This window comes from Coregonus clupeaformis, unplaced genomic scaffold, assembly GCF_020615455.1.
Source record: "Coregonus clupeaformis isolate EN_2021a unplaced genomic scaffold, ASM2061545v1 scaf2138, whole genome shotgun sequence".
Lineage (NCBI taxonomy): Eukaryota > Metazoa > Chordata > Actinopteri > Salmoniformes > Salmonidae > Coregonus > Coregonus clupeaformis.
In genome coordinates this window covers 66,516-88,047 of record NW_025535592.1, presented here as the reverse complement: position 1 = coordinate 88,047, position 21,532 = coordinate 66,516, and the positions used below count along the sequence as shown (strand labels likewise).

General features: G+C 45.2%; 3 protein-coding genes across 14 annotated transcripts; 1 reads left to right on the top strand and 2 right to left on the bottom strand.

Moving 5' to 3' along the window:
• Positions 1-651: 651 nt before the first annotated feature.
• LOC123481094 (transcription factor A, mitochondrial-like) lies at positions 652-9,703 on the bottom strand (the record flags this gene model as incomplete). Its single annotated transcript, XM_045219202.1, has 5 exons — positions 8,635-9,703; positions 4,170-4,297; positions 4,010-4,080; positions 2,631-2,780; positions 652-753 (listed from the first exon to the last, which is right to left on the bottom strand). Coding segments are annotated over exons 1-5 (537 nt in total), but the record flags the coding sequence as incomplete, so codon positions are not given.
• Positions 9,704-9,807: 104 nt separating this feature from the next.
• Positions 9,808-13,679, bottom strand: LOC121553643 (ubiquitin-conjugating enzyme E2 D4). Of its 2 annotated transcripts, XM_045219203.1 has the most exons (8): positions 13,477-13,679; positions 12,774-12,837; positions 12,291-12,322; positions 12,079-12,156; positions 11,870-11,975; positions 11,499-11,592; positions 11,197-11,290; positions 9,808-11,101 (listed from the first exon to the last, which is right to left on the bottom strand). In XM_045219203.1, exons 1-7 carry the CDS (start codon positions 13,498-13,500, stop codon positions 11,245-11,247), a joined length of 444 nt encoding a protein of 147 aa, XP_045075138.1. In that variant the 5' UTR covers positions 13,501-13,679; the 3' UTR covers positions 9,808-11,101; positions 11,197-11,244. The 2 variants fall into 2 exon arrangements, with proteins under 2 accessions (XP_045075138.1, XP_041722859.1); XM_041866925.2 differs by having other exon boundaries at positions 9,808-11,290.
• A 1,093-nt stretch (positions 13,680-14,772) lies between these two features.
• LOC121553642 (putative glutathione-specific gamma-glutamylcyclotransferase 2) lies at positions 14,773-20,126 on the top strand. 11 transcript variants are annotated; one of them, XR_006660008.1, is made up of 5 exons: positions 14,773-15,753; positions 15,909-16,043; positions 16,138-16,194; positions 19,214-19,763; positions 19,947-19,965. XR_006660008.1 is itself a non-coding variant. In XM_045219205.1 (5 exons), the coding sequence occupies exons 1-4, from the start codon at positions 15,619-15,621 to the stop codon at positions 19,691-19,693; spliced, it is 807 nt and encodes a 268-aa protein (XP_045075140.1). In that variant the 5' UTR covers positions 14,773-15,618; the 3' UTR covers positions 19,694-19,715; positions 19,920-20,126. The 11 variants fall into 11 exon arrangements, 10 of the variants coding, with proteins under 10 accessions (XP_045075140.1, XP_045075142.1, XP_045075139.1 ...); XM_045219205.1 differs by having other exon boundaries at positions 19,214-19,715; positions 19,920-20,126; XM_045219207.1 differs by having other exon boundaries at positions 16,138-16,173; positions 19,214-20,126.
• The last annotated feature ends 1,406 nt before the right edge of the window (positions 20,127-21,532 follow it).

Genomic DNA, 21,532 nt, shown 5'->3' with positions numbered 1-21,532 from the left:
CCATTCCCCAATACTAACCTGCATGGTAACCATTCCCCAATACTAACCTGCATGGTAACCATTCCCCAATACTAACCTGCATGGTAACCATTCCCCAATACTAACCTGCATGGTAACCAGTCCTCAATACTAACCTGCATGGTAACCATTCCCCAATACTAACCTGCATGGTAACCATTCCCCAATACTAACCTGCATGGTAACCATTCCCCAATACTAACCTGCATGGTAACCAGTCCCCAATACTAACCTGCATGGTAACCAGTCCGCAATACTAACCTGCATGGTAACCATTCCCCAATACTAACCTGCATGGTAACCATTCCCCAATACTAACCTGCATGGTAACCATTCCCACAATACTAACCTGCATGGTAACCATTCCCCAATACTAACCTGCATGGTAACCATTCCCCAATACTAACCTGCATGGTAACCATTCCCCAATACTAACCTGCATGGTAACCAGTCCTCAATACTAACCTGCATGGTAACCATTCCCCAATACTAACCTGCATGGTAACCAGTCCCCAATACTAACCTGCATGGTAACCATTCCCCAATACTAACCTGCATGGTAACCAGTCCTCAATACTAACCTGCATGGTAACCATTCCCCAATACTAACCTGCATGGTAACCATTCCCCAATACTAACCTGCATGGTAATCCCTCTGGACTCCTCATAGTGTTCTGCCATGTAGATGTTAAAGGCCGACCGGGGGCGTTTGGGTTTGCCCAGACTGTTCAACTCCTAAAAGTGGAAGATGGTGGTCAAGTCAGATGAGTCATCAGGACTGGACCATTTCAGCGGCACATCATCAGAACACACCACTACTATCACAAGGCCTTAGTAGTAAGCCATTCCATTCACTAGGAGGGGCCCGTCACGGCCCACAGCACATCATCAGAACACACCACTACTATCACAAGGCCTTAGTAGTAAGCCATTCCATTCACTAGGAGGGGCCTGTCACGGCCCACAGCACATCATCAGAACACACCACTACTATCACAAGGCCTTAGTAGTAAGCCATTCCATTCACTAGGAGGGGCCTGTCACGGCCCACAGCACATCATCAGAACACACCACTACTATCACAAGGCCTTAGTAGTAAGCCATTCCATTCACTAGGAGGGGCCCTGTCACGGCCCACAGCACATCATCAGAACACACCACTACTATCACAAGGCCTTAGTAGTAAGCCATTCCATTCACTAGGAGGGGCCCGTCACGGCCCACAGCACATCATCAGAACACACCACTACTATCACAAGGCCTTAGTAGTAAGCCATTCCATTCACTAGGAGGGGCCTGTCACGGCCCACAGCACATCATCAGAACACACCACTACTATCACAAGGCCTTAGTAGTAAGCCATTCCATTCACTAGGAGGGGCCCGTCACGGCCCACAGCACATCATCAGAACACACCACTACTATCACAAGGCCTTAGTAGTAAGCCATTCCATTCACTAGGAGGGGCCTGTCACGGCCCACAGCACATCATCAGAACACACCACTACTATCACAAGGCCTTAGTAGTAAGCCATTCCATTCACTAGGAGGGGCCTGTCACGGCCCACAGCACATCATCAGAACACACCACTACTATCACCACTACTATCACAAGGCCTTAGTAGTAAGCCATTCCATTCACTAGGAGGGGCCCGTCACGGCCCACAGCACATCATCAGAACACACCACTACTATCACAAGGCCTTAGTAGTAAGCCATTCCATTCACTAGGAGGGCCTGTCACGGCCCACAGCACATCATCAGAACACACCACTACTATCACAAGGCCTTAGTAGTAAGCCATTCCATTCACTAGGAGGGGGCCTGTCACGGCCCACAGCACATCATCAGAACACACCACTACTATCACAAGGCCTTAGTAGTAAGCCATTCCATTCACTAGGAGGGGCCTGTCACGGCCCACAGCACATCATCAGAACACACCACTACTATCACAAGGCCTTAGTAGTAAGCCATTCCATTCACTAGGAGGGGCCTGTCACGGCCCACAGCACATCATCAGAACACACCACTACTATCACAAGGCCTTAGTAGTAAGCCATTCCATTCACTAGGAGGGGCCTGTCACGACCCACAGCACATCATCAGAACACACCACTACTATCACAAGGCCTTAGTAGTAAGCCATTCCATTCACTAGGAGGGGCCTGTCACGGCCCACAGCACATCATCAGAACACACCACTACTATCACAAGGCCTTAGTAGTAAGCCATTCCATTCACTAGAGGGGCCTGTCACGGCCCACAGCACATCATCAGAACACACCACTACTATCACAAGGCCTTAGTAGTAAGCCATTCCATTCACTAGGAGGGGCCCGTCACGGCCCACAGCACATCATCAGAACACACCACTACTATCACAAGGCCTTAGTAGTAAGCCATTCCATTCACTAGGAGGGGCCTGTCACGGCCCACAGCACATCATCAGAACACACCACTACTATCACAAGGCCTTAGTAGTAAGCCATTCCATTCACTAGGAGGGGCCTGTCACGACCCACAGCACATCATCAGAACACACCACTACTATCACAAGGCCTTAGTAGTAAGCCATTCCATTCACTAGGACAGCACATCACTACACTCACCCTCTTCCTTCTGATGGCTTTCCTCTTGGCCAGCCTCCGTCTCCTCTCCTCTTTCAGAGCAGCAGCCTGTGCCGGGCTGAGTTGGGACTGGTACCTCTGCAGGTCCACCTTAAACTGTTCCCTGGCAACCACTGACGCCTGTTGAAAAGGCTGTGGGGGAAAGTCAACATGTATTTAGCTAATTGACCACACAGGTCTGTCCACAGTACAACAATATTGATATGTCTTTTCAGGTAAGCTATAAGTCAGACATATAGCCTATTTTCTGTTATTTAAATACGCTGCCATGTAGATCCATGTAGGTAGGAAGTAGACTGATGACAGTCTGTGTAGTCTAGATCCATGTTGCTAGGAAGTAGACTGATGACAGTCTGTGTAGTCTAGATCCATGTTGGTAGGAAGTAGACCGATGACAGTCTGTGTAGTCTAGATCCATGTTGGTAGGAAGTAGACTGATGACAGTCTGTGTAGTCTAGATCCATGTTGGTAGGAAGTAGACTGATGACAGTCTGTGTAGTCTAGATCCATGTTGGTAGGAAGTAGACTGATGACAGTCTGTGTAGTCTAGATCCATGTTGGTAGGAAGTAGACTGATGACAGTCTGTGTAGTCTAGATCCATGTTGGTAGGAAGTAGACTGATGACAGTCTGTGTAGTCTAGATCCATGTTGGTAGGAAGTAGACTGATGACAGTCTGTGTAGTCTAGATCCATGTTGGTAGGAAGTAGACTGATGACAGTCTGTAGTCTAGATCCATGTTGGTAGGAAGTAGACTGATGACAGTCTGTGTAGTCTAGATCCATGTTGGTAGGAAGTAGACTGATGACAGTCTGTGTAGTCTAGATCCATGTTGGTAGGAAGTAGACTGATGACAGTATGTGTAGTCTAGATCCATGTTGGTAGGAAGTAGACTGATGACAGTATGTGTAGTCTAGATCCATGTTGGTAGGAAGTAGACTGATGACAGTCTGTGTAGTCTAGATCCATGTTGGTAGGAAGTAGACTGATGACAGTCTGTGTAGTCTAGATCCATGTTGGTAGGAAGTAGACTGATGACAGTCTGTAGTCTAGATCCATGTTGGTAGGAAGTAGACTGATGACAGTCTGTGTAGTCTTACTTCTCCATGAAAGGTGCAAACATGGACTACAGAAGTGTCAAATGTATTCTCCGTCACCCAAGGAGACAGAAGATATCTGGGTGCCTTGCTGTCCAAGGTGTTAGGGTCTGGGTGCCTTGCTGTCCAAGGTGTTAGGGTCTGGGTGCCTTGCTGTCCAAGGTGTTAGGGTCTGGGTGCCTTGCTGTCCAAGGTGTTAGGGTCTGGGTGCCTTGCTGTCCAAGGTGGCCTTACTGAATCTCTAATGAATCTAGACGCAACCTACCTGTTTCTGGTCTGCTGTCAGAGTTCTCCACTGCTGTGCAATCTTCCTTATCACGTCCACAGCTTTCACATCTGAAACTCACATCAACATTAACTCAGTGATAAAGGAGTGTACAGTGCAACTGTAGAGATACAATACTGTACATTCTATCACCAGTCACCTGGATACTGCCTGACAACGAGAGGTTGTTGCTGTTTCACAAATCTCATGTATCCGTTCAGGGGCCTCTTGGGGGGCGCACCTGCACTGGTGGTGAAGCTCTTTACAGCTGGGATCACACTGACGAACCTACAACACACCACAATACATTAGCCCTAACCCTACACCACAATACATTAGCCCTAACCCTACACCACAATACATTAGCCCTAACCCTACACCACGTTAGCCCTAACCCTACACCACGTTAGCCCTAACCCTACACCACGTTAGCCCTAACCCTACACCACGTTAGCCCTAACCCTACACCACGTTAGCCCTAACCCTACACCACGTTAGCCCTAACCCTTCACCACGTTAGCCCTAACCCTACACCACGTTAGCCCTAACCCCTACACCACGTTAGCCCTAACCCTACACCACGTTAGCCCTAACCCTACACCACGTTAGCCCTAACCCTACACCACGTTAGCCCTAACCCTACACCACGTTAGCCCTAACCCTACACCACGTTAGCCCTAACCCTACACCACAATACATTAGCCCTATCCCTACACCACAATACATTAGCCCTAACCCTACACCACGTTAGCCCTAACCCTACACCACGTTAGCCCTAACCCTACACCACGTTAGCCCTAACCCTACACCACGTTAGCCCTAACCCTACACCACAATACATTAGCCCTAACCCTACACCACAATACATTAGCCCTATCCCTACACCACAATACATTAGCCCTAACCCTACACCACAATACATTAGCCCTAACCCTACACCACGTTAGCCCTAACCCTACACCACGTTAGCCCTAACCCTACACCACGTTAGCCCTAACCCTACACCACGTTAGCCCTAACCCTACACCACGTTAGCCCTAACCCTACACCACGTTAGCCCTAACCCTACACCACGTTAGCCCTAACCCCTACACCACGTTAGCCCTAACCCCTACACCACGTTAGCCCTAACCCTACACCACGTTAGCCCTAACCCTACACCACGTTAGCCCTAACCCTACACCACGTTAGCCCTAACCCTACACCACGTTAGCCCTAACTCCTACACCACGTTAGCCCTAACCCTACACCACGTTAGCCCTAACCCTACACCACGTTAGCCCTAACCCTACACCACGTTAGCCCTAACCCTACACCACGTTAGCCCTAACCCTACACCACGTTAGCCCTAACCCTACACCACGTTAGCCCTAACCCTACACCACGTTAGCCCTAACCCTACACCACGTTAGCCCTAACCCTACACCACGTTAGCCCTAACCCTACACCACGTTAGCCCTAACCCTACACCACGTTAGCCCTAACCCTACACCACGTTAGCCCTAACCCTACACCACGTTAGCCCTAACCCTACACCACGTTAGCCCTAACCCTACACCACGTTAGCCCTAACCCTACACCACGTTAGCCCTAACCCTACACCACGTTAGCCCTAACCCTACACCACGTTAGCCCTAACCCTACACCACGTTAGCCCTAACCCTACACCACGTTAGCCCTATCCCTACACCACAATACATTAGCCCTAACCCTACACCACGTTAGCCCTAACCCTACACCACGTTAGCCCTAACCCTACACCACATTAGCCCTATCCCTACACCACGTTAGCCCTAACCCTACACCACGTTAGCCCTAACCCTACACCACGTTAGCCCTAACCCTACACCACATTAGCCCTATCCCTACACCACATTAGCCCTAACCCTACACCACATTAGCCCTATCCCTACACCACATTAGCCCTAACCCTACACCACATTAGCCCTAACCCTACACCACATTAGCCCTAACCCTACACCACATTAGCCCTAACCCTACACCACATTAGCCCTAGTGGACAGTTTGATTTCACAGAAGTGTGATTGACTTGGAGTTACATTGTGTTGTTTAAGTGTTCCCTTTATTTTTTTGAGCAATATATATATATATATATATATATATATATACATACATACATACACACACACACACACACACTACTGGTCAAACATTTTAGAACACCTACTCATTAAAGGGTTTTTCTTTATTTTTACTATTTTCTACACATATGGAATCATGTAGTAACCAACAAAGTGTTAAACAAATCAAAATATATTTTAAATACATCAAAGTAACCACCCTTTGCCTTGATGACAGCTTTGCACACTCTTGGCATTCTCTCAGCCAGCTTCACCTGGAATGCTTTTCCAACAGTCTTGAAGGAGTTCCCACATATGCTGAGCACTTGTTGGCTGCTTTTCCTTCACTCTGCCGTCCGACTCATCCCAAACCATCTCAATTGGGTTGAGGTCGGGGGATTGTGGAGGCCAGGTCATTTGATGCAGCACTCCATCACTCTGCTTCTCGGTAAAATAGCCCTTACACAGCCTGGAGGTGTGTTGGGTCATTGTCCTGTTGAAAAACAAATGATAGTCCCACTAAGCCCAAACCAGATGGGATGGCGTATCGCTGCAGAATGCTGTGGTAGCCATGCTGGTTAAGTGTGCCTTGAATTCTAAACAAATCACAGACAGTCAGCAAAGCACCCTCACACCATAACACCTCCTCCTCCATGCTTTATGGTGGGAAATACACATGCAGAGATCATCTGTTCACCCACAATGCGTCTCACAAAGACACGCCGATTGGAACCAAAAATCTCAAATTTGGAGTCCAGACCAAAGGACAAATTTCCACCGGTCTAATGTCCATTGCTTGCGTTTCTTGGCCCAAGTAGGTCTCTTCTTCTTATTGGTGTCCTTTAGTAGTGAGTTCTTTGCAGCAATTCGACCATGAAGGACTGATTCACACAGTCTCCTCTGAACAGTTGATGTTGAGATGTCTGTTACTTGAACTGTGTGAAGCATTTATTTGGCCTGCAATTTCTGAGGCTGGTAACTCTACTGAACTTATCCTCTGCAGCAGAGGTAACTCTGGGTCTTCCATTCCTAGGGCGCTCCTCATGAGAGCCAGTTTCATCATAGCACTTGATGGTTTTTGCGATTGCACTTGAAGAAACTTTCAAAGTTCTTGAAATTTTCAGTTTTGACTGACCTTCATGTCTTAAAGTAATGATGGCCTGTCGTTTCTCTTTGCATATTTGAGCTGTTCTTGCCATAATATGCACTTGGTCGTTTACCAAATAGGGCTATCTTCTGTCTACCCATTAAGAAGGAAATAAATTCCAGAAATTAACTTTTAAGAAGGCACACCTGTTAATTGAAATGCATTCCAGGTGACTACCTCATGAAACTGGTTGAGAGAATGCCAAGAGTGTGCAAAGCTGTCATCAAGGCAAGGGGTGGCTATTTGATTAACACTTTTGGTTACTACATGATTCCATATGTGTTATTTCATAGTTTTGATGTCTTCACTATTATTCTACAATGTAAAAAATTGTAAAGAAATAAATGAAAACCCTTGAATGAGAATGTGTCCAAACCTTTGACTGGTGCTGTATACATACTAACAACTGTGTCATGACTAGTGGTGTCTATTGTTAGAAATCGCGTAATTCAAATCTGGTATTGGAATAAGAGAAAACATAATCAAGAGATATTCAATCCAAGCTAAATTTATTATATGCAAAATGTATGTATGATAAGTATGATGGTTCGTATACGGGCTCACTGAAATACCACGCAGGGCAGACAGAGAACTGATCCATTGTTACAGGCTGTTCTTTAAATACCCTGACAGTGATAGTTCCCGCTCCTTGCTGGGCCTATCAGGGTAGAGACTGAGCGTGGTTTAGACTTACTCAGCCAATCCGTTGGCGCACAGGCTGGTCCCAGACCCTTGGCGCTCCACTGTTGCCAGGTGTCTACTTGTTTTGCAACTTATCCTGAAAGTCAGCACTTTTTGCAGTACACATCCTTGAGTATGATGGTTTAACAAAGAGGCAGTGTGTTTGTGTCTGTGAGAAATACAAGTCTTATCTCATCCTACCCCCTAACGTTCCTCACATGAATCACAGCTTGTTATGTGAAACAATTTATATCAGTACAGTACAAACCCTTTATGTTTAATCCTTAATGCATTCTTTCTAAGCTAGTCATCACATCTAGAACCCCACACTATTCAGCAGCCCGATGGTCTGGGGGTAGAAGCTATTGGCCAGTTAGTAGTTAAATCATATATGAGACTCATTTCTATAATCATCCAATACTACATTCAGAAGTAAAACACGTCTTATCATTCCTAGCTAGTTTACCCAAATCTAACCAATGTGGTCAGTCAAGCTAACGTTAGATAACCCTAACCCTAGCTAGCTAATTTAGCTCTAATTATGCTAATCCTGGAGTGATAGCTGGAAATACAGCAATTCCTTTGCAGAATTGGCTTCATGAATTTCAAAAAATCTAAAATACCAATGAGAAATTGTACAGGGTGGCTTACTAACTGCCTACCTAACATAGCTAACTAACTATCTTGACAATAGGAAGTTTTGCTCCTTATGTTACCTTGCAAGACTGGAAGCGTTGGAGAAGAGACTGAGTGACTTGGCCAAAAGGCTGGCACCAGCAGACAGGAGACCGAAGGGCGCCATGTCTGGTTGAATCAACTAGACGGTCCGAATATAGTTCTGACAGAGACAACAACGTTACTGTCCCGGCTGACTGGCTCACTAGCTACTCGTTGTTTAACAGCTATCTAATTCAGTAACGTCCTTCTGCCCCTGCCATGCACGGATAACGCGCTTTCACCATCCAGCTGCATTGTGGGATAAGGTCATGGCAGTGTTTACGTAGTTTAACATTCACTGCAGCACATTCACCACAAATGGGAACGTCAACCAATTTAAAAGAAATGTCAACCATAAATAAGCAAGTGACTTTAGAATAACTCCAATAAATTGCCGTGTTCTTGGCCTAAGGGTTTCATTTAAATAAATGATCATTGCTGCGTTCTTGATCCATGGGTTTCATTGCATTAGTTCTTGTGAGTAGGCGTTGCCAGAAGTCCAATCAGAGCTTCCCAAATGATGACCATTTTGAGGGATGAAAATGGAACGGCAGTATCATCTTTAATAATCAGCTACTAGTGTAAGAGCCTAATGCCCCTTGGCCATACCCAATAACAGGGGGCAAGGCCTAATGCCCCTTGGCCATACCCAATAACAGGGGGCAAGCATGCCTCCACCACACTTTCCAACTGTTTGATCAGAAGAGTAACCATCTGAATTTCCCCTCCAGTGGCCTGCACTCTTTTCCCTGGGAGTGTCTTTCAGGAGTCAGCAGTTCCAACTCAACTCAGTGTGAGCTTCATTCACTCCACTGAACATGTTGAGCCTTTAAACTAGAGTGGAATATTTAACCCATAATAGAACTGGAATTCATGCTTCTCTCAGGACAATATTCCATGCTTCCATCAGCAGTGAATTAGAACACATGAACATTAATAAAAAGTGTACCGTTCTTTAACTATACAAAGTGCTAAACAGCATAAGCCATAGCCATAATTGAAGACCCTAAATCACTGTTATTTGCTGATTATGTATACCAATGTTTTAATGATACAAAGTCTGATGACTTAATGCTAAAACAACTAAAGTAGGTCCAGAATAGTTTGATAAAAGAAAAAACATCTCTAAAAGAAAATCAACAAAAGGAATGAAAAAAATACAGTAAAATTGGTTTGATTCCTCAATTTCCCTCTTTATGGGTGACAGTCAGCAGAGCCATGAGTATTTACATTTACGTCATTTATGAGTATGTTGTACTGGAACAGCAGGCTACAGTAGTCTGATGACTAACAGCAGGCTACAGTATTCTGATGACTAACAGCAGGCTACAGTATTCTGATGACTAACAGCAGGCTACAGTATTCTGATGACTAACAGCAGGCTACAGTAGTCTGAATGTAACCGTGGGCTACAGTATTCTGATGACTAACAGCAGGCTACAGTATTCTGATGACTAACAGCAGGCTACAGTAGTCTGAATGTAACCGTGGGCTACAGTAGTCTGATGACTAACAGCAGGCTACAGTATTCTGATGACTAACAGCAGGCTACAGTATTCTGATGACTAACAGCAGGCTACAGTATTCTGATGACTAACAGCAGGCTACAGTAGTCTGATGACTAACAGCAGGCTACAGTAGTCTGGTGACTAACAGCAGGCTACAGTATTCTGATGACTAACAGCAGGCTACAGTATTCTGATGACTAACAGCAGGCTACAGTATTCTGGTGACTAACAGCAGGCTACAGTATTCTGATGACTAACAGCAGGCTACAGTAGTCTGAATGTAACCGTGGGCTACAGTATTCTGATGACTAACAGCAGGCTACAGTATTCTGATGACTAACAGCAGGCTACAGTAGTCTGAATGTAACCGTGGGCTACAGTATTCTGATGACTAACAGCAGGCTACAGTATTCTGATGACTAACAGCAGGCTACAGTAGTCTGAATGTAACCGTGGGCTACAGTAGTCTGATGACTAACAGCAGGCTACAGTATTCTGATGACTAACAGCAGGCTACAGTATTCTGATGACTAACAGCAGGCTACAGTATTCTGATGACTAACAGCAGGCTACAGTATTCTGATGACTAACAGCAGGCTACAGTATTCTGATGACTAACAGCAGGCTACAGTTGTCTGAATGTAACCGTGGGCTACAGTAGTCTGAATGTAACCGTGGGCTACAGTAGTCTGATGACTAACAGCAGGCTACAGTAGTCTGAATGTAACCGTGGGCTACAGTAGTCTGATGACTAACAGCAGGCTACAGTAGTCTGATGACTAACAGCAGGCTACAGTAGTCTGAATGTAACCGTGGGCTACAGTAGTCTGATGACTTCCTCTTCTATTCAGGAGACGAGAAACAAAAGTTCCCAAAAGCAGGAAGTGGGGAGAACAACAATGTCCAGTTATTGTCCCCCTATTTCACCCTTAATGTACATATGTGCAGTGCATACCCCCTGTAAACACAAAATCATCTATAGTTAATTGGTTCACATGATAAAATGTTGACAGTACAATGTGTTCCATATCACCTAAGTTTACTTTCTATTACCAGAATGTACAGTGTTTTGTGACTTTAAAAAAATCTTCAGGAGGGCCTTTACATTGCATACTTCTGGGTCCAATCTCTTGCTAGTCTGTTGTATCTGGAAACAAAATAAACACGTTTTGCTCAAAATAACAAATACAATGATAATATGAAACAAAGTCTAGGTGCCATCTCTGTTGATTTGCTATAGAATGTTCAAATATACTGCAATGACCTAAAGAAGTCCTCCATTATTCAAAGAATTTGGTTCCAGCAGCTCATTGGAGAAATAGGCCTAACACTTTACACAGTAACAATATACTCACTTCTCTTTGTCTAGTTTGTAGATCTGTGCTATGTCTGGAACTAGAGGGTCGTCCGGGTTCGGGTCACAAAGCAATGAACATATGGACAACAGAACTGGAAAACAGACGAAGCAGCAGCTGATACAGTTAATGGTCCCATTTCACATTCAATCACCAGTCAGTCAGATTGGTCATGTGATGTAATAATTGGTCATTCTGATTTAATGATCAGGTTCAAGTTGTAGGAGGGTTGTAATAGAACCTTCTACAAGTGTTGGATGGAAACGGATGGAACAATGTTTTAACATGGAACCAGGTGTGTCATTTCTGCCAGTTAACCAGCTACATTGTGGCAGCATTTGTTTGGTAAAGTACTAACCCAGTTATCTCACCTTTTGATACAGTTAGTGCTGGAGACCACTGGGATCGCAAGATGTCCAAGCAAATGCTCCCGTTACTGTTGATGTTTGGATGATAAATCTTTGTTGTGAATGCTACCTGTAGAAACATGGACCTGTGTTTATGTACCATTTATCCATGAGGACCATTCTTTAGTAACAGTTTAATGATGTAATGACTTCCATAACAAATCTATTCTTACCTTTGGTGGCTTGAAGGGATAGTCAGTGGGGAAGTGGATTGTGAGAAAGAAGACCCCACTTTGGTATGGACTATCACCCTAGGAATAACAGGAACAGATAGACATTGTTAGAAATTATGAAAATGTGCAACAAAATTATTTCAATACCCATTGTTCAGATGACCCATGTTGCAATCATTAAACCACACAGATCATTTTGAAGTCATACTCACTGGCCCCATTATTGTTGCTTGCCAATGGAACACTGGAATATAGAAAGATAACATGTATTAGGCCTATAGAGCATCACTTCACCAGGTGTAGTATAGCCTGCAACAACCCCCAGTCCCTCTCCCCTTCACCAGGTGAAGTACAGCCTGCAACAACCCCCAGTCCCTCTCCCCTTCACCAGGTGTAGTACAGCCTGCAACAACCCCCAGTCCCTCTCCCCTTCACCAGGTAGGGTCTATACAACCAGCCCTAGTCCCTCTAGGTAGGATCTATACAACCAGCCTTAGTCCCTCTAGGTAGGATCTATACAACCAGCCTTAGTCCCTCTAGGTTGGGTCTATACAACCAGCCTTAGTCCCTCTAGGTTGGGTCTATACAACCAGCCTTAGTCCCTCTAGGTAGGGTCTATACAACCAGCCCTAGTCCCTCTCCTCTTCACCAGATATAGAGTACATTACCCTCAGAGTCCCTCTGTCTAAACTTACAGTCCTCTCCCACGGGTCCAGCGGAGCACTGTGCTGGCGGATCCCTCTGCAGGTCATGAAGCTCCTAGGGGACAAAACAAGTCAGACAAGTAGTGCTAGGGGTTACACATGAAACTGAAAGTTGTCCTTGTGGACTAGGTCAGATACTCGGATGCATTTTACATCCACGAAAAAGCTGGGTTTCTTAACCTGTCCCTAGTCACAGCTTTATTGGTAGATATATTTGACTCCGACTGTTATCATAATTATTGGCCTTCTTCATCATGTCCTGCCTTAGCTACACCCTCAAGTCAAATTAGACTAACTAGTTAGCGTTACAACACGAACAGGTGCTGCACCTAGCTAAGTGTAGTTAGCATGAATAGCTGTGTCCTGGAGAGGGGGGGAATGGCTGACAACAAGGAACATTAAAATCTACTTCTGACGTTGTGCCATACCGTGATATCATGTTATGCTAAACATTAGGATTGTGGACCGTGTTAGTTAACCAGTGAAACAACACACATAGCTTCCGCATATGTGTACACTCTATAGCTAGACAGCTAGCTACGTGGTTAGGATTAGTTTTAAAATGAACCGATTATGTAGCTAACGTTAACAAACAATAACAACTTCTGATAGATGACGTTCGGTTCCATGAAGCTAACGTTAGTTAGCTAGCTAGCCTAGCACAGCTAGCCACAATGCTAGCTAACCATCTTACCTTTTGTATTCTTTTCAATGCCATGGTGACCAACTTAGTCAAATGCCCCTAAGTACTCGTCGACTTGGTATTTTCTTAGATGTCAACTTTAATAGTATTGCTTAAAAGGTAAAGGTATTTTATTTCCCTGAGTAGATCGCCAAGGCAAGGGTGTGTGTTTGTGGTTCTCTATTGTTTCCGCTTTCTGTTTACGGTTGGCTTTAAACAAGGGACTTCTGGGAATTGTAGTTCTTCTTTGAAAATGTCATTTTTTTTAGCATAATACATTTCTACCTTTCAACAATGATTTATTATTGATATAAAACATTTATTTCCCACTATCAATTCGTTGATTATTGTATTTTTAAATCGTTTGATCAACTGAGTGCGTGTTTATTAATTGTAAATAAGAATAAGCCTACTTGACATAGCGCATTTCATCATTTATACCCTATATCCTATTGTGTATACCGCAGTAAATTGTATTATTAATTATTTTTAATTAATATGCCATTTAGCAGACGCTTTTATCCAAAGCGACTTACAGTCATGAGTGCATACATTTTTGTGTATGGGTGGTCCCGGGGATCGAACCCACTACCTTGGCGTTACAAGCGCCATGCTCTACAGAGGACCACTATGTCAGCTATACAACTTTTTAATACTTACTAGTTATATTTTTTATGATTTATATTTGTACTGGGGACTGCACTGTTGAGGAGAGCTTGCAAGTAAGCCTTTCACTGTACCGTTTTCACCCTGGGTGTATTCCTTACGGAAACCGTTTACCAAACAGAGCAAATGGAACCAAAACTGCGAGGGACCATAGAGAATGATAGAGGCCTCTAGTGGGGAAAAGGCTATATTAGCACGGCCTTTCACCATTTTAACATAGTCAACTGGGTGGGACTTCCAGCTTCATTGGCTGATCCCTCCTGGTGACCCTTTTGGAGTAATGTCCAACCGGGTCATCAAGAGGGATCAGCCAATCATGAAGAAGAAAATGGACTACTTCAAAATGGATACTCAATGAGTATGTTTACATGCACAGGAATAATTGGATATTAAACTGATTATGGCAGTAGGCGGATAATGCAATAGTCAGGTAAACACCTTACTCTGTTTATCTTAAAAGGCATAAGGACTAAATCGAAGCATACGCCGATTAAAACACCTGGTTTTGTGAGCAATTTTTCAAATGATTAGGCGTATAGGGCGGCAGGTAGCTTAGTGGGTAAGAGCGTTGTGCCAGTAATCGAAAGGTCGCTGGTTCTAATCCCCGAGCCGACTAGGTGAAAAATCTTTCGATGTGCCCTTGAGCAAGGCACTTAACCCTAATTGCTCCTGTAAGTCGCTCTGGATAAGAGCGTCTGCTAAATGACTAAAATGTAACCACCTTAATCGGAACGTGTCAGCACCCATAGTGCAAGCTTCCCTCTTCAGCGCGAGTGAAGTGAGTTCGGAACAACTGAATGTATGCGTTTTAGAAATAGTTATCACATACAAACTTTATATGTCCGAACTGAGAATCAAACAGACTTCCCAAAAACAACATGGTCACTGTGGTAGAACATTTCTTTTGATTGGCGATTCTCTGCATTTATCAGATTGACATTACGTACCCTGATTTCAGGTGTGTCCATGTAAACAGGATTATTAAGGAAATCGCTCTTCTTGCAAAGCATGTAAACGTTTTAATAGAACTATTATATTAATCCGAATAGCTACAGTAATCGCATTATTGTATGCATGTAACCTTACTCGTTGGCGCTGCCCACGTCACAGACGCTACAATGGCTCAGATACAGAAACGGCATAATGTTTACACCCCTGCTGTATCCTCTGCACGTCACGATTAAACTTTGATTTTATTTTGAGTGCAGATTGAATTTGATGATGATTGATTACTAATGCCTGGCAAGCAAAGTCTGTGCAGCAAGTTCTGTCTGACGATCACGTGACGAGTTGCTGGTTGCTTCAGATAGAAGTAGCTAGTCACGACAGTGAGCGCCGTTGTGAATGCAGTAGGAGCTGCTACTAACAGCAGAGATGCTGGTATATAGTGCTAAAAGCTAAAAGTCTGACAGGACAAGCTACGTGACTATACACCGCCCCGGTGTGACAGTTAGCAGGCCAGGTGGAGGAGGAGGAGGTACGGTAGCTATGTGGGTGTTCGGGTATGGCTCTCTGATCTGGAAGGTGGATTTTCCCTATGAGGAGAAGCGGGTCGGCTTCATCACAGGCTTCAGCCGGCGCTTCTGGCAAGGCAGCACCGACCACAGGGGAGTGCCAGGCAAGGTGTGTGTCTGTCTGTCTGACTAGTGAAGGTAGTGTACGTTTATTATTAAATAATAGTCTGTTGACTAGTGGTGATATCCAGCCAGCTACATGACTGCTCTACTGCATCTGCACTGTATGGGGACAGAGGCTCGATGTTGTCCACCTCTCTACAGGTTCTGGATGGGGACAGAGGCTCGATGTTGTCCACCTCTCTACAGGTTCTGGATGGGGACAGAGGCTCAATGTTGTCCACCTCTCTACAGGTTCTGGATGGGGACAGAGGCTCGATGTTGTCCACCTCTCTACAGGTTCTGGATGGGGACAGAGGCTCAATGTTGTCCACCTCTCTACAGGTTGTATTTATTAGAGCTCAATCAGCTCCTCTCTCTCTTCTGTTTTCAGCCTGGCCGAGTCGTGACTCTAGTGGAGGACCCAGAGGTGAGCTGCCACCTGTGTGTGGTAATGGAACCGGTGTGAAACAGTGCCTTCGGAAAGTATTCAGACCGCTTCACTTTTCCACATTTTGTTCACAGCCTTATTCTAAAATGTATAAAATATATTTTTTTCATCAATCTACACACAGTACCCCATAATGACAAAGCGAAAACAGGTTGTTAGACATTTTTGCAAATGTATAAAAAAAAATAAAAAAACGTATTTACATAAGTATTCAGACCCTTTACTCAGTACTTTGTTGAAGCACCTTTGGCAGCGATTACAGCCTCAAGTCTTCTTGGGTATGATGCTACAAGCTTGGCACACCAGTATTTGGGGAGTTTCTCCCATTCTTCTCTGCAGATCTTCTCAAGCTCTGTCAGGTTGAATGGGGAGCGTTGCTGCACAGCTATTTTCAGGTCTCTCCAGAGATGTTCGATCAGGTTCAAGTCCGGGCTCTGGCTGGGCCACTCAAGGACATTCAGAGACTTGTCCCGAAGCCACTCCTGCGTTGTCTTGGCTGTGTGCTTAGGGTCATTGTCCTGTTGGAAGGTGAACCTTCGCCCCAGTCTGAGGTCCTGAGCGCTCTGGAGCAGGTTTTCATCAAGGATTTCTCTGTACTTTGCTCCGTTCATCTTTCCCTCGATCCTGACTAGTCTCCCAGTCCCTGCCGCTGAAAAACATTCCCACAGCATGATGCTGCCACCACCATACTTCACCGTGTGGATGGTGCCAGGTTTCCTCCAGACGTGACGCTTGGCATTCAGGCCAAAGAGTTCAATCTTGGTTTCATCAGACCAGAGAATCTTGTTTCTCATGGTCTGAGAGTCTTTAGGTGCCTTTTGGCAAACTCCAAGCGGGCTGTCATGTGCCTTTTAGTGAAGAGTGGCTTCCGTCTGGCCACTCTACCATAAAGGCCTGATTGGCCTTCTGTAGCTCAGTTGGTAGAGCATGGCGCTTGCAATGCCAGAGTTGTGGGTTCGATTCCCACGGGGAGCCAGTATGAAAAATGTATGCACTCACTAACTGTAAGTCGCTCTGGATAAGAGCGTCTGCTAAATGACTAAAACATTTTTAAAAATAAAAAATTGGTGGAGTGCTGCAGAGATGGTTGTCCTTCTGGAAGGTTCTCCCATCTCCACAGAGGAACTCTAGAGCTCTGTCAGAGTGACCATCGGGTTCTTGGTCACCTCCCTGACCAAGGCCCTTCTCCCCCGATTGCTCAGTTTGGCCGGGCGGCCAGCTCTAGGAAGAGTCTTGGTGGTTCCAAACTTCTTCCATTTAAGAATGATGGAGGCCACTGTGTTCTTGGGGACCTTCAATGCTGCAGAAATGTTTTGGTACCCTTCCCCAGATCTGTGCCTCCACACAAGATTGTCTCGGAGCTCTACGGACAATTCCTTCGACCTCATGGTTTGGTTTTTGCTCTGACATGCACTGTCAACTGTGGGACCTTATATTGACAGGTGTGTGCCTTTCCAAATCATGTCCAATCAATTGAGTTTACCACAGGTGGACTCCAATCAAGCTGTAGAAACATCAAGGATGATCAATAGAAACAGGATGCACCTGAGCTCAACTTCGAGTTTCATAGCAAAGGGTCTGAATACTTACGTAAATAAGGTATTTATATTTTTTATTTTAAATAAATTAGCAATAATTGCTAACAACCTGTTTTCTCTTTGTCATTATGGCGTATTGGGTCATTATGGGGTATTGTGTCATTATGGGGTATTGGGTCATTATGGGGTATTGGGTCATTATGGGGTATTGGGTCATTATGGGGTATTGGGTCATTATGGGGTATTGGGTCATTATGGGGTATTGGGTCATTATGGCGTATTGGGTCATTATGGGGTATTGGGTCATTATGGGGTATTGGGTCATTATGGCGTATTGGGTCATTATGGGGTATTGGGTCATAATGGGGTATTGGGTCATTATGGGGTATTGGGTCATTATGGGGTATTGGGTCATTATGGGGTATTGGGTCATTATGGGGTATTGGGTCATTATGGCGTATTGGGTCATTATGGGGTACTGGGTCATTATGGGGTACTGGGTCATTATGGGGTATTGGGTCATTATGGGGTATTGTGTCATTATGGGGTATTGTGTCATTATGGGGTATTGGGTCATTATGGCGTATTGGGTCATTATGGGGTATTGGGTCATTATGGGGTATTGGGTCATTATGGGGTATTGGGTCATTATGGCGTATTGGGTCATTATGGGGTATTGGGTCATTATGGGGTATTGGGTCATTATGGGGTATTGGGTGTAGATTGCTGAGGATTCTATTTGATCCATTTTAGAATAAGGCTGTAATTTAACAAAGTGGAAAAAGTCAAGAGGTCTGAATACTTTCTGAAGGCACTGTAGATGTCCTCCGATTTGACTTCTGTCCGTCTCTCTGCTGGCCAGTTCTCCCTTTGTCAGTGTAACTTCCAAACAGCATGCACAGCATCACATTGGCTGTTAGCCTATCCATCACAGTGTCAAAGCTAGCTAGCAATACCCTCCCTCCTCTGATTAGTTATCGCGTAGTTGCTGAGCTCTGGTCGCCCGAGCTCATCGCCACCAACTGTTAAGTCGCTAAATGTCTTTGCGTGTGTCTCCTCCCCCTATCGGCAATGATTGGTCTGTTTTATTGGTAAAGGTTGTGCCTGGTATAACTGGGCTTCTCTCTCTCTCTCTCTCTGTGTCTCTCTCTCTCTCTCTCTCTCTCTCTCTCTCTCTCTCTCTCTCTCTCTCTCTCTCTCTCTCTCTCTCTCTCTCTCTCTGTCTCTCTCTGTCTCTGTCTCTGTCTCTCTCTGTCTCTCTCTGTCTCTCTCTCTCTCTCTCTGTGTCTCTCTCTCTCTCTCTCTCTCTCTCTCTGTCTCTCTCTCTCTCTCTCTCTCTCTCTCTCTCTCTCTCTCTCGTGTCTCTCTCTCTCTCTCTCTCTCTGTCTCTGTCTCTGTCTCTCTCTGTCTCTCTCTCTCTCTCTCTGTCTCTCTCTGTCTCTCTCTGTCTCTCTCTGTCTCTCTCTCTCTCTCTCTCTCAGGGTTGTGTTTGGGGCGTGGCCTATAAGCTGCCGTCTGGCCGAGAGCAGGAAGTGAAGCGTTACCTTGACCACCGGGAGAAGGGCGGTTACCGCGTCATCGCAGTGAACTTTCACCCCCGACCCTCCGTGACCCCCACAAGACACACTGACACTCCCCATGCCCCCAGCCAGGCTCTGCTCTACATCGGTTCTAATGACAACCCTGACTACCTGGGACCCGCCCCCCTGGAGCTGATAGCCAATCAGATTGTAGATGCAGTCGGGCCGAGCGGACGGAACACTGAATACCTGTTTTCATTGGCCGAGGCGCTGAGGACCCTCCTCCCTGAAGACTCTGACACACACCTCTTCTCTCTGGAAGACCTGGTTAGAGAGAGACTAACACGTACTAAATGTGTGTCAGGAAACCATCGCAGGGATGCTGTAGATTGTCAGTCATGTGATTGTCTCCAGGACCATTCAGAGCTGGGTCAGGGTTAGGGTCGGGACCGTTCAGAGCTGGGTTAGGGTTGTTCAGAGCTGGGTTAGGACCGCTCAGCGCTGGGTCAAGGTTAGGGTCGGGACCATTCAGAGCTGGGTTAGGGTTGTTCAGAGCTGGGTTAGGACTGTTCAGAGCTGGGTCAGGGTTAGCGTCGGGGCCGTTCAGAGCTGGGTCAGGGTTAGCGTCGGGGCCGTTCAGAGCTGGGTTAGGGTTGTTCAGAGCTGGGTTAGGACCGCTCAGCGCTGGGTCAAGGTTAGGTTTAGGACTGTTCAGAGCTGGGTCAGGGTTAGGACTGTTCAGAGCTGGGCCAGGGTTAGTCGAATATGTACCAAACCTGCCAGGTCAGTGATCTTTTTGCTGCGTTCAAAACAACTGGGAACTCGGAAATCTCCGACTTCTGTTCAAAACAACTGGGAATTCTGAAAAAAACGAGCTCCGACTGGGAAAAATCAATTTGAACGGTCATCCAACTCTTTCTAGAGCTCCGACTTTCCGACCTGAAGATCACTGACGTCATGATTTGACCTCGTATTTTCACGAATTCCTAGTTGTTTTGAACACGGCATTTGTCCTATCTCAAAGGACTTGTTTACTGTTCAAGATCTCTCACTTTCCAGTGATGTCATTTTAAACACCTGTCTCACTCTCCAGTGATGTCATTTTAAACCTGTCTCACTCTCCAGTGATGTCATATTAAATAGCTGTCTGTCTCACTCTTCAGTCATATAGACGGGTTGATTGTTTTAGCAACAAAACTGACGCATGCGCAACTTTGACAATATGAACGGGGTTGGCTTAGATTGTTGAAAACACGTCAACTGTATTTAGTCTCCAATGTTTATTGAAAACATAAAATAAAGTTGCAAAATGAGCACTTGTCTCTCAAATACAAAGTTACAGTTGTTGGTTAGCTAGCTAGCTAGCCAATTTCAGTCACGTGACATCAATCAAAACACCTCAAAACAAGACATGGTATCAAGAACAAGATGAAACGAGCCACTTCTGATTCCCCACATGGCAGTTCCTTATCATTGTTGCTAGCTACCTGGCCATCCAGAACCACAACAACACACAGGGTCAGCTGACCCTTCTATTGTGCTTGAGCAGAGCCTTGTTGGGTTAGGGGAGAGTGGGGTAAGTTGAGCCATTCTAGTATTCTTTCTAACAAAGATATATCTACATATATTTCAGGATGTTGTGTATCCCTGGAAATAATCAGAATTATTGTAAACAGTACAGTTTTGAAAACATAGCATGACCAAAAAAAGTGTTCTCTTGGCACAACTTACGCCATGGGGTAGGTTGAGCCTCGTGACAGGTTAAGTTAAGCCACCTACACATTTCTGTACTGAATTAAATACTACCAATACCAGTTAAAACCATGTCTCTCTTTATTTTCCAAACACAATTCATCACATTCACAATCACTTTTTGTATTTTTAAGCATATTTTAACACAGGCTTAACATCTAACACTTTGTACTTTTTAAAAACTTTGAACATAGGCCCTGGTGTTACCTGATACCCCAGCGATAACGCCTTGCATTATGCCTGGGAAGAAAACACTTCAACTTGCTCAACTTGCCATTGGCTCAACTTACCCTATGGCCATTGGCTCAACTTTTTTTATATTTGTATTTATTTATTTTATTTAATTAGGCAAGGCAGTTAAGAACAATTTCTTATTCACAATGACGGTCTACACCGGCCAAACCCGGACGACGCTGGGCCAATTGTGCGCCGCCCTATGGGGCTCCCAATCATGGCCAGATTGTGATACAGCCTGGAATCGAACCAGGGGGTCTGTAGTGACGCCTCAAGCACTGAGATGCAGAGCCT

Excerpts from the sequence above, each read along its gene's own strand:
- LOC121553642 (XM_045219205.1), top strand. The coding sequence starts at position 15,619 with ATGTGGGTGTTCGGGTATGGCTCTCTGATCTGGAAGGTGGATTTTCCC. Across the intron at positions 16,044-16,137 it reads TGTTGTCCACCTCTCTACAG|CCTGGCCGAGTCGTGACTCT; the intron begins GTTCTGGATGGG and ends TTCTGTTTTCAG. Across the intron at positions 16,195-19,213 it reads TGAGCTGCCACCTGTGTGTG|GGTTGTGTTTGGGGCGTGGC; the intron begins GTAATGGAACCG and ends TCTCTCTCTCAG.
- LOC121553643 (XM_041866925.2), bottom strand. The coding sequence starts at position 13,500 with ATGGCATTGAAAAGAATACAAAAG. Across the intron at positions 12,157-12,290 it reads AAGCAACAATAATGGGGCCA|GGTGATAGTCCATACCAAAG; the intron begins GTGAGTATGACT and ends TGTTATTCCTAG. Across the intron at positions 11,976-12,078 it reads ATCCCTTCAAGCCACCAAAG|GTAGCATTCACAACAAAGAT; the intron begins GTAAGAATAGAT and ends ATGTTTCTACAG.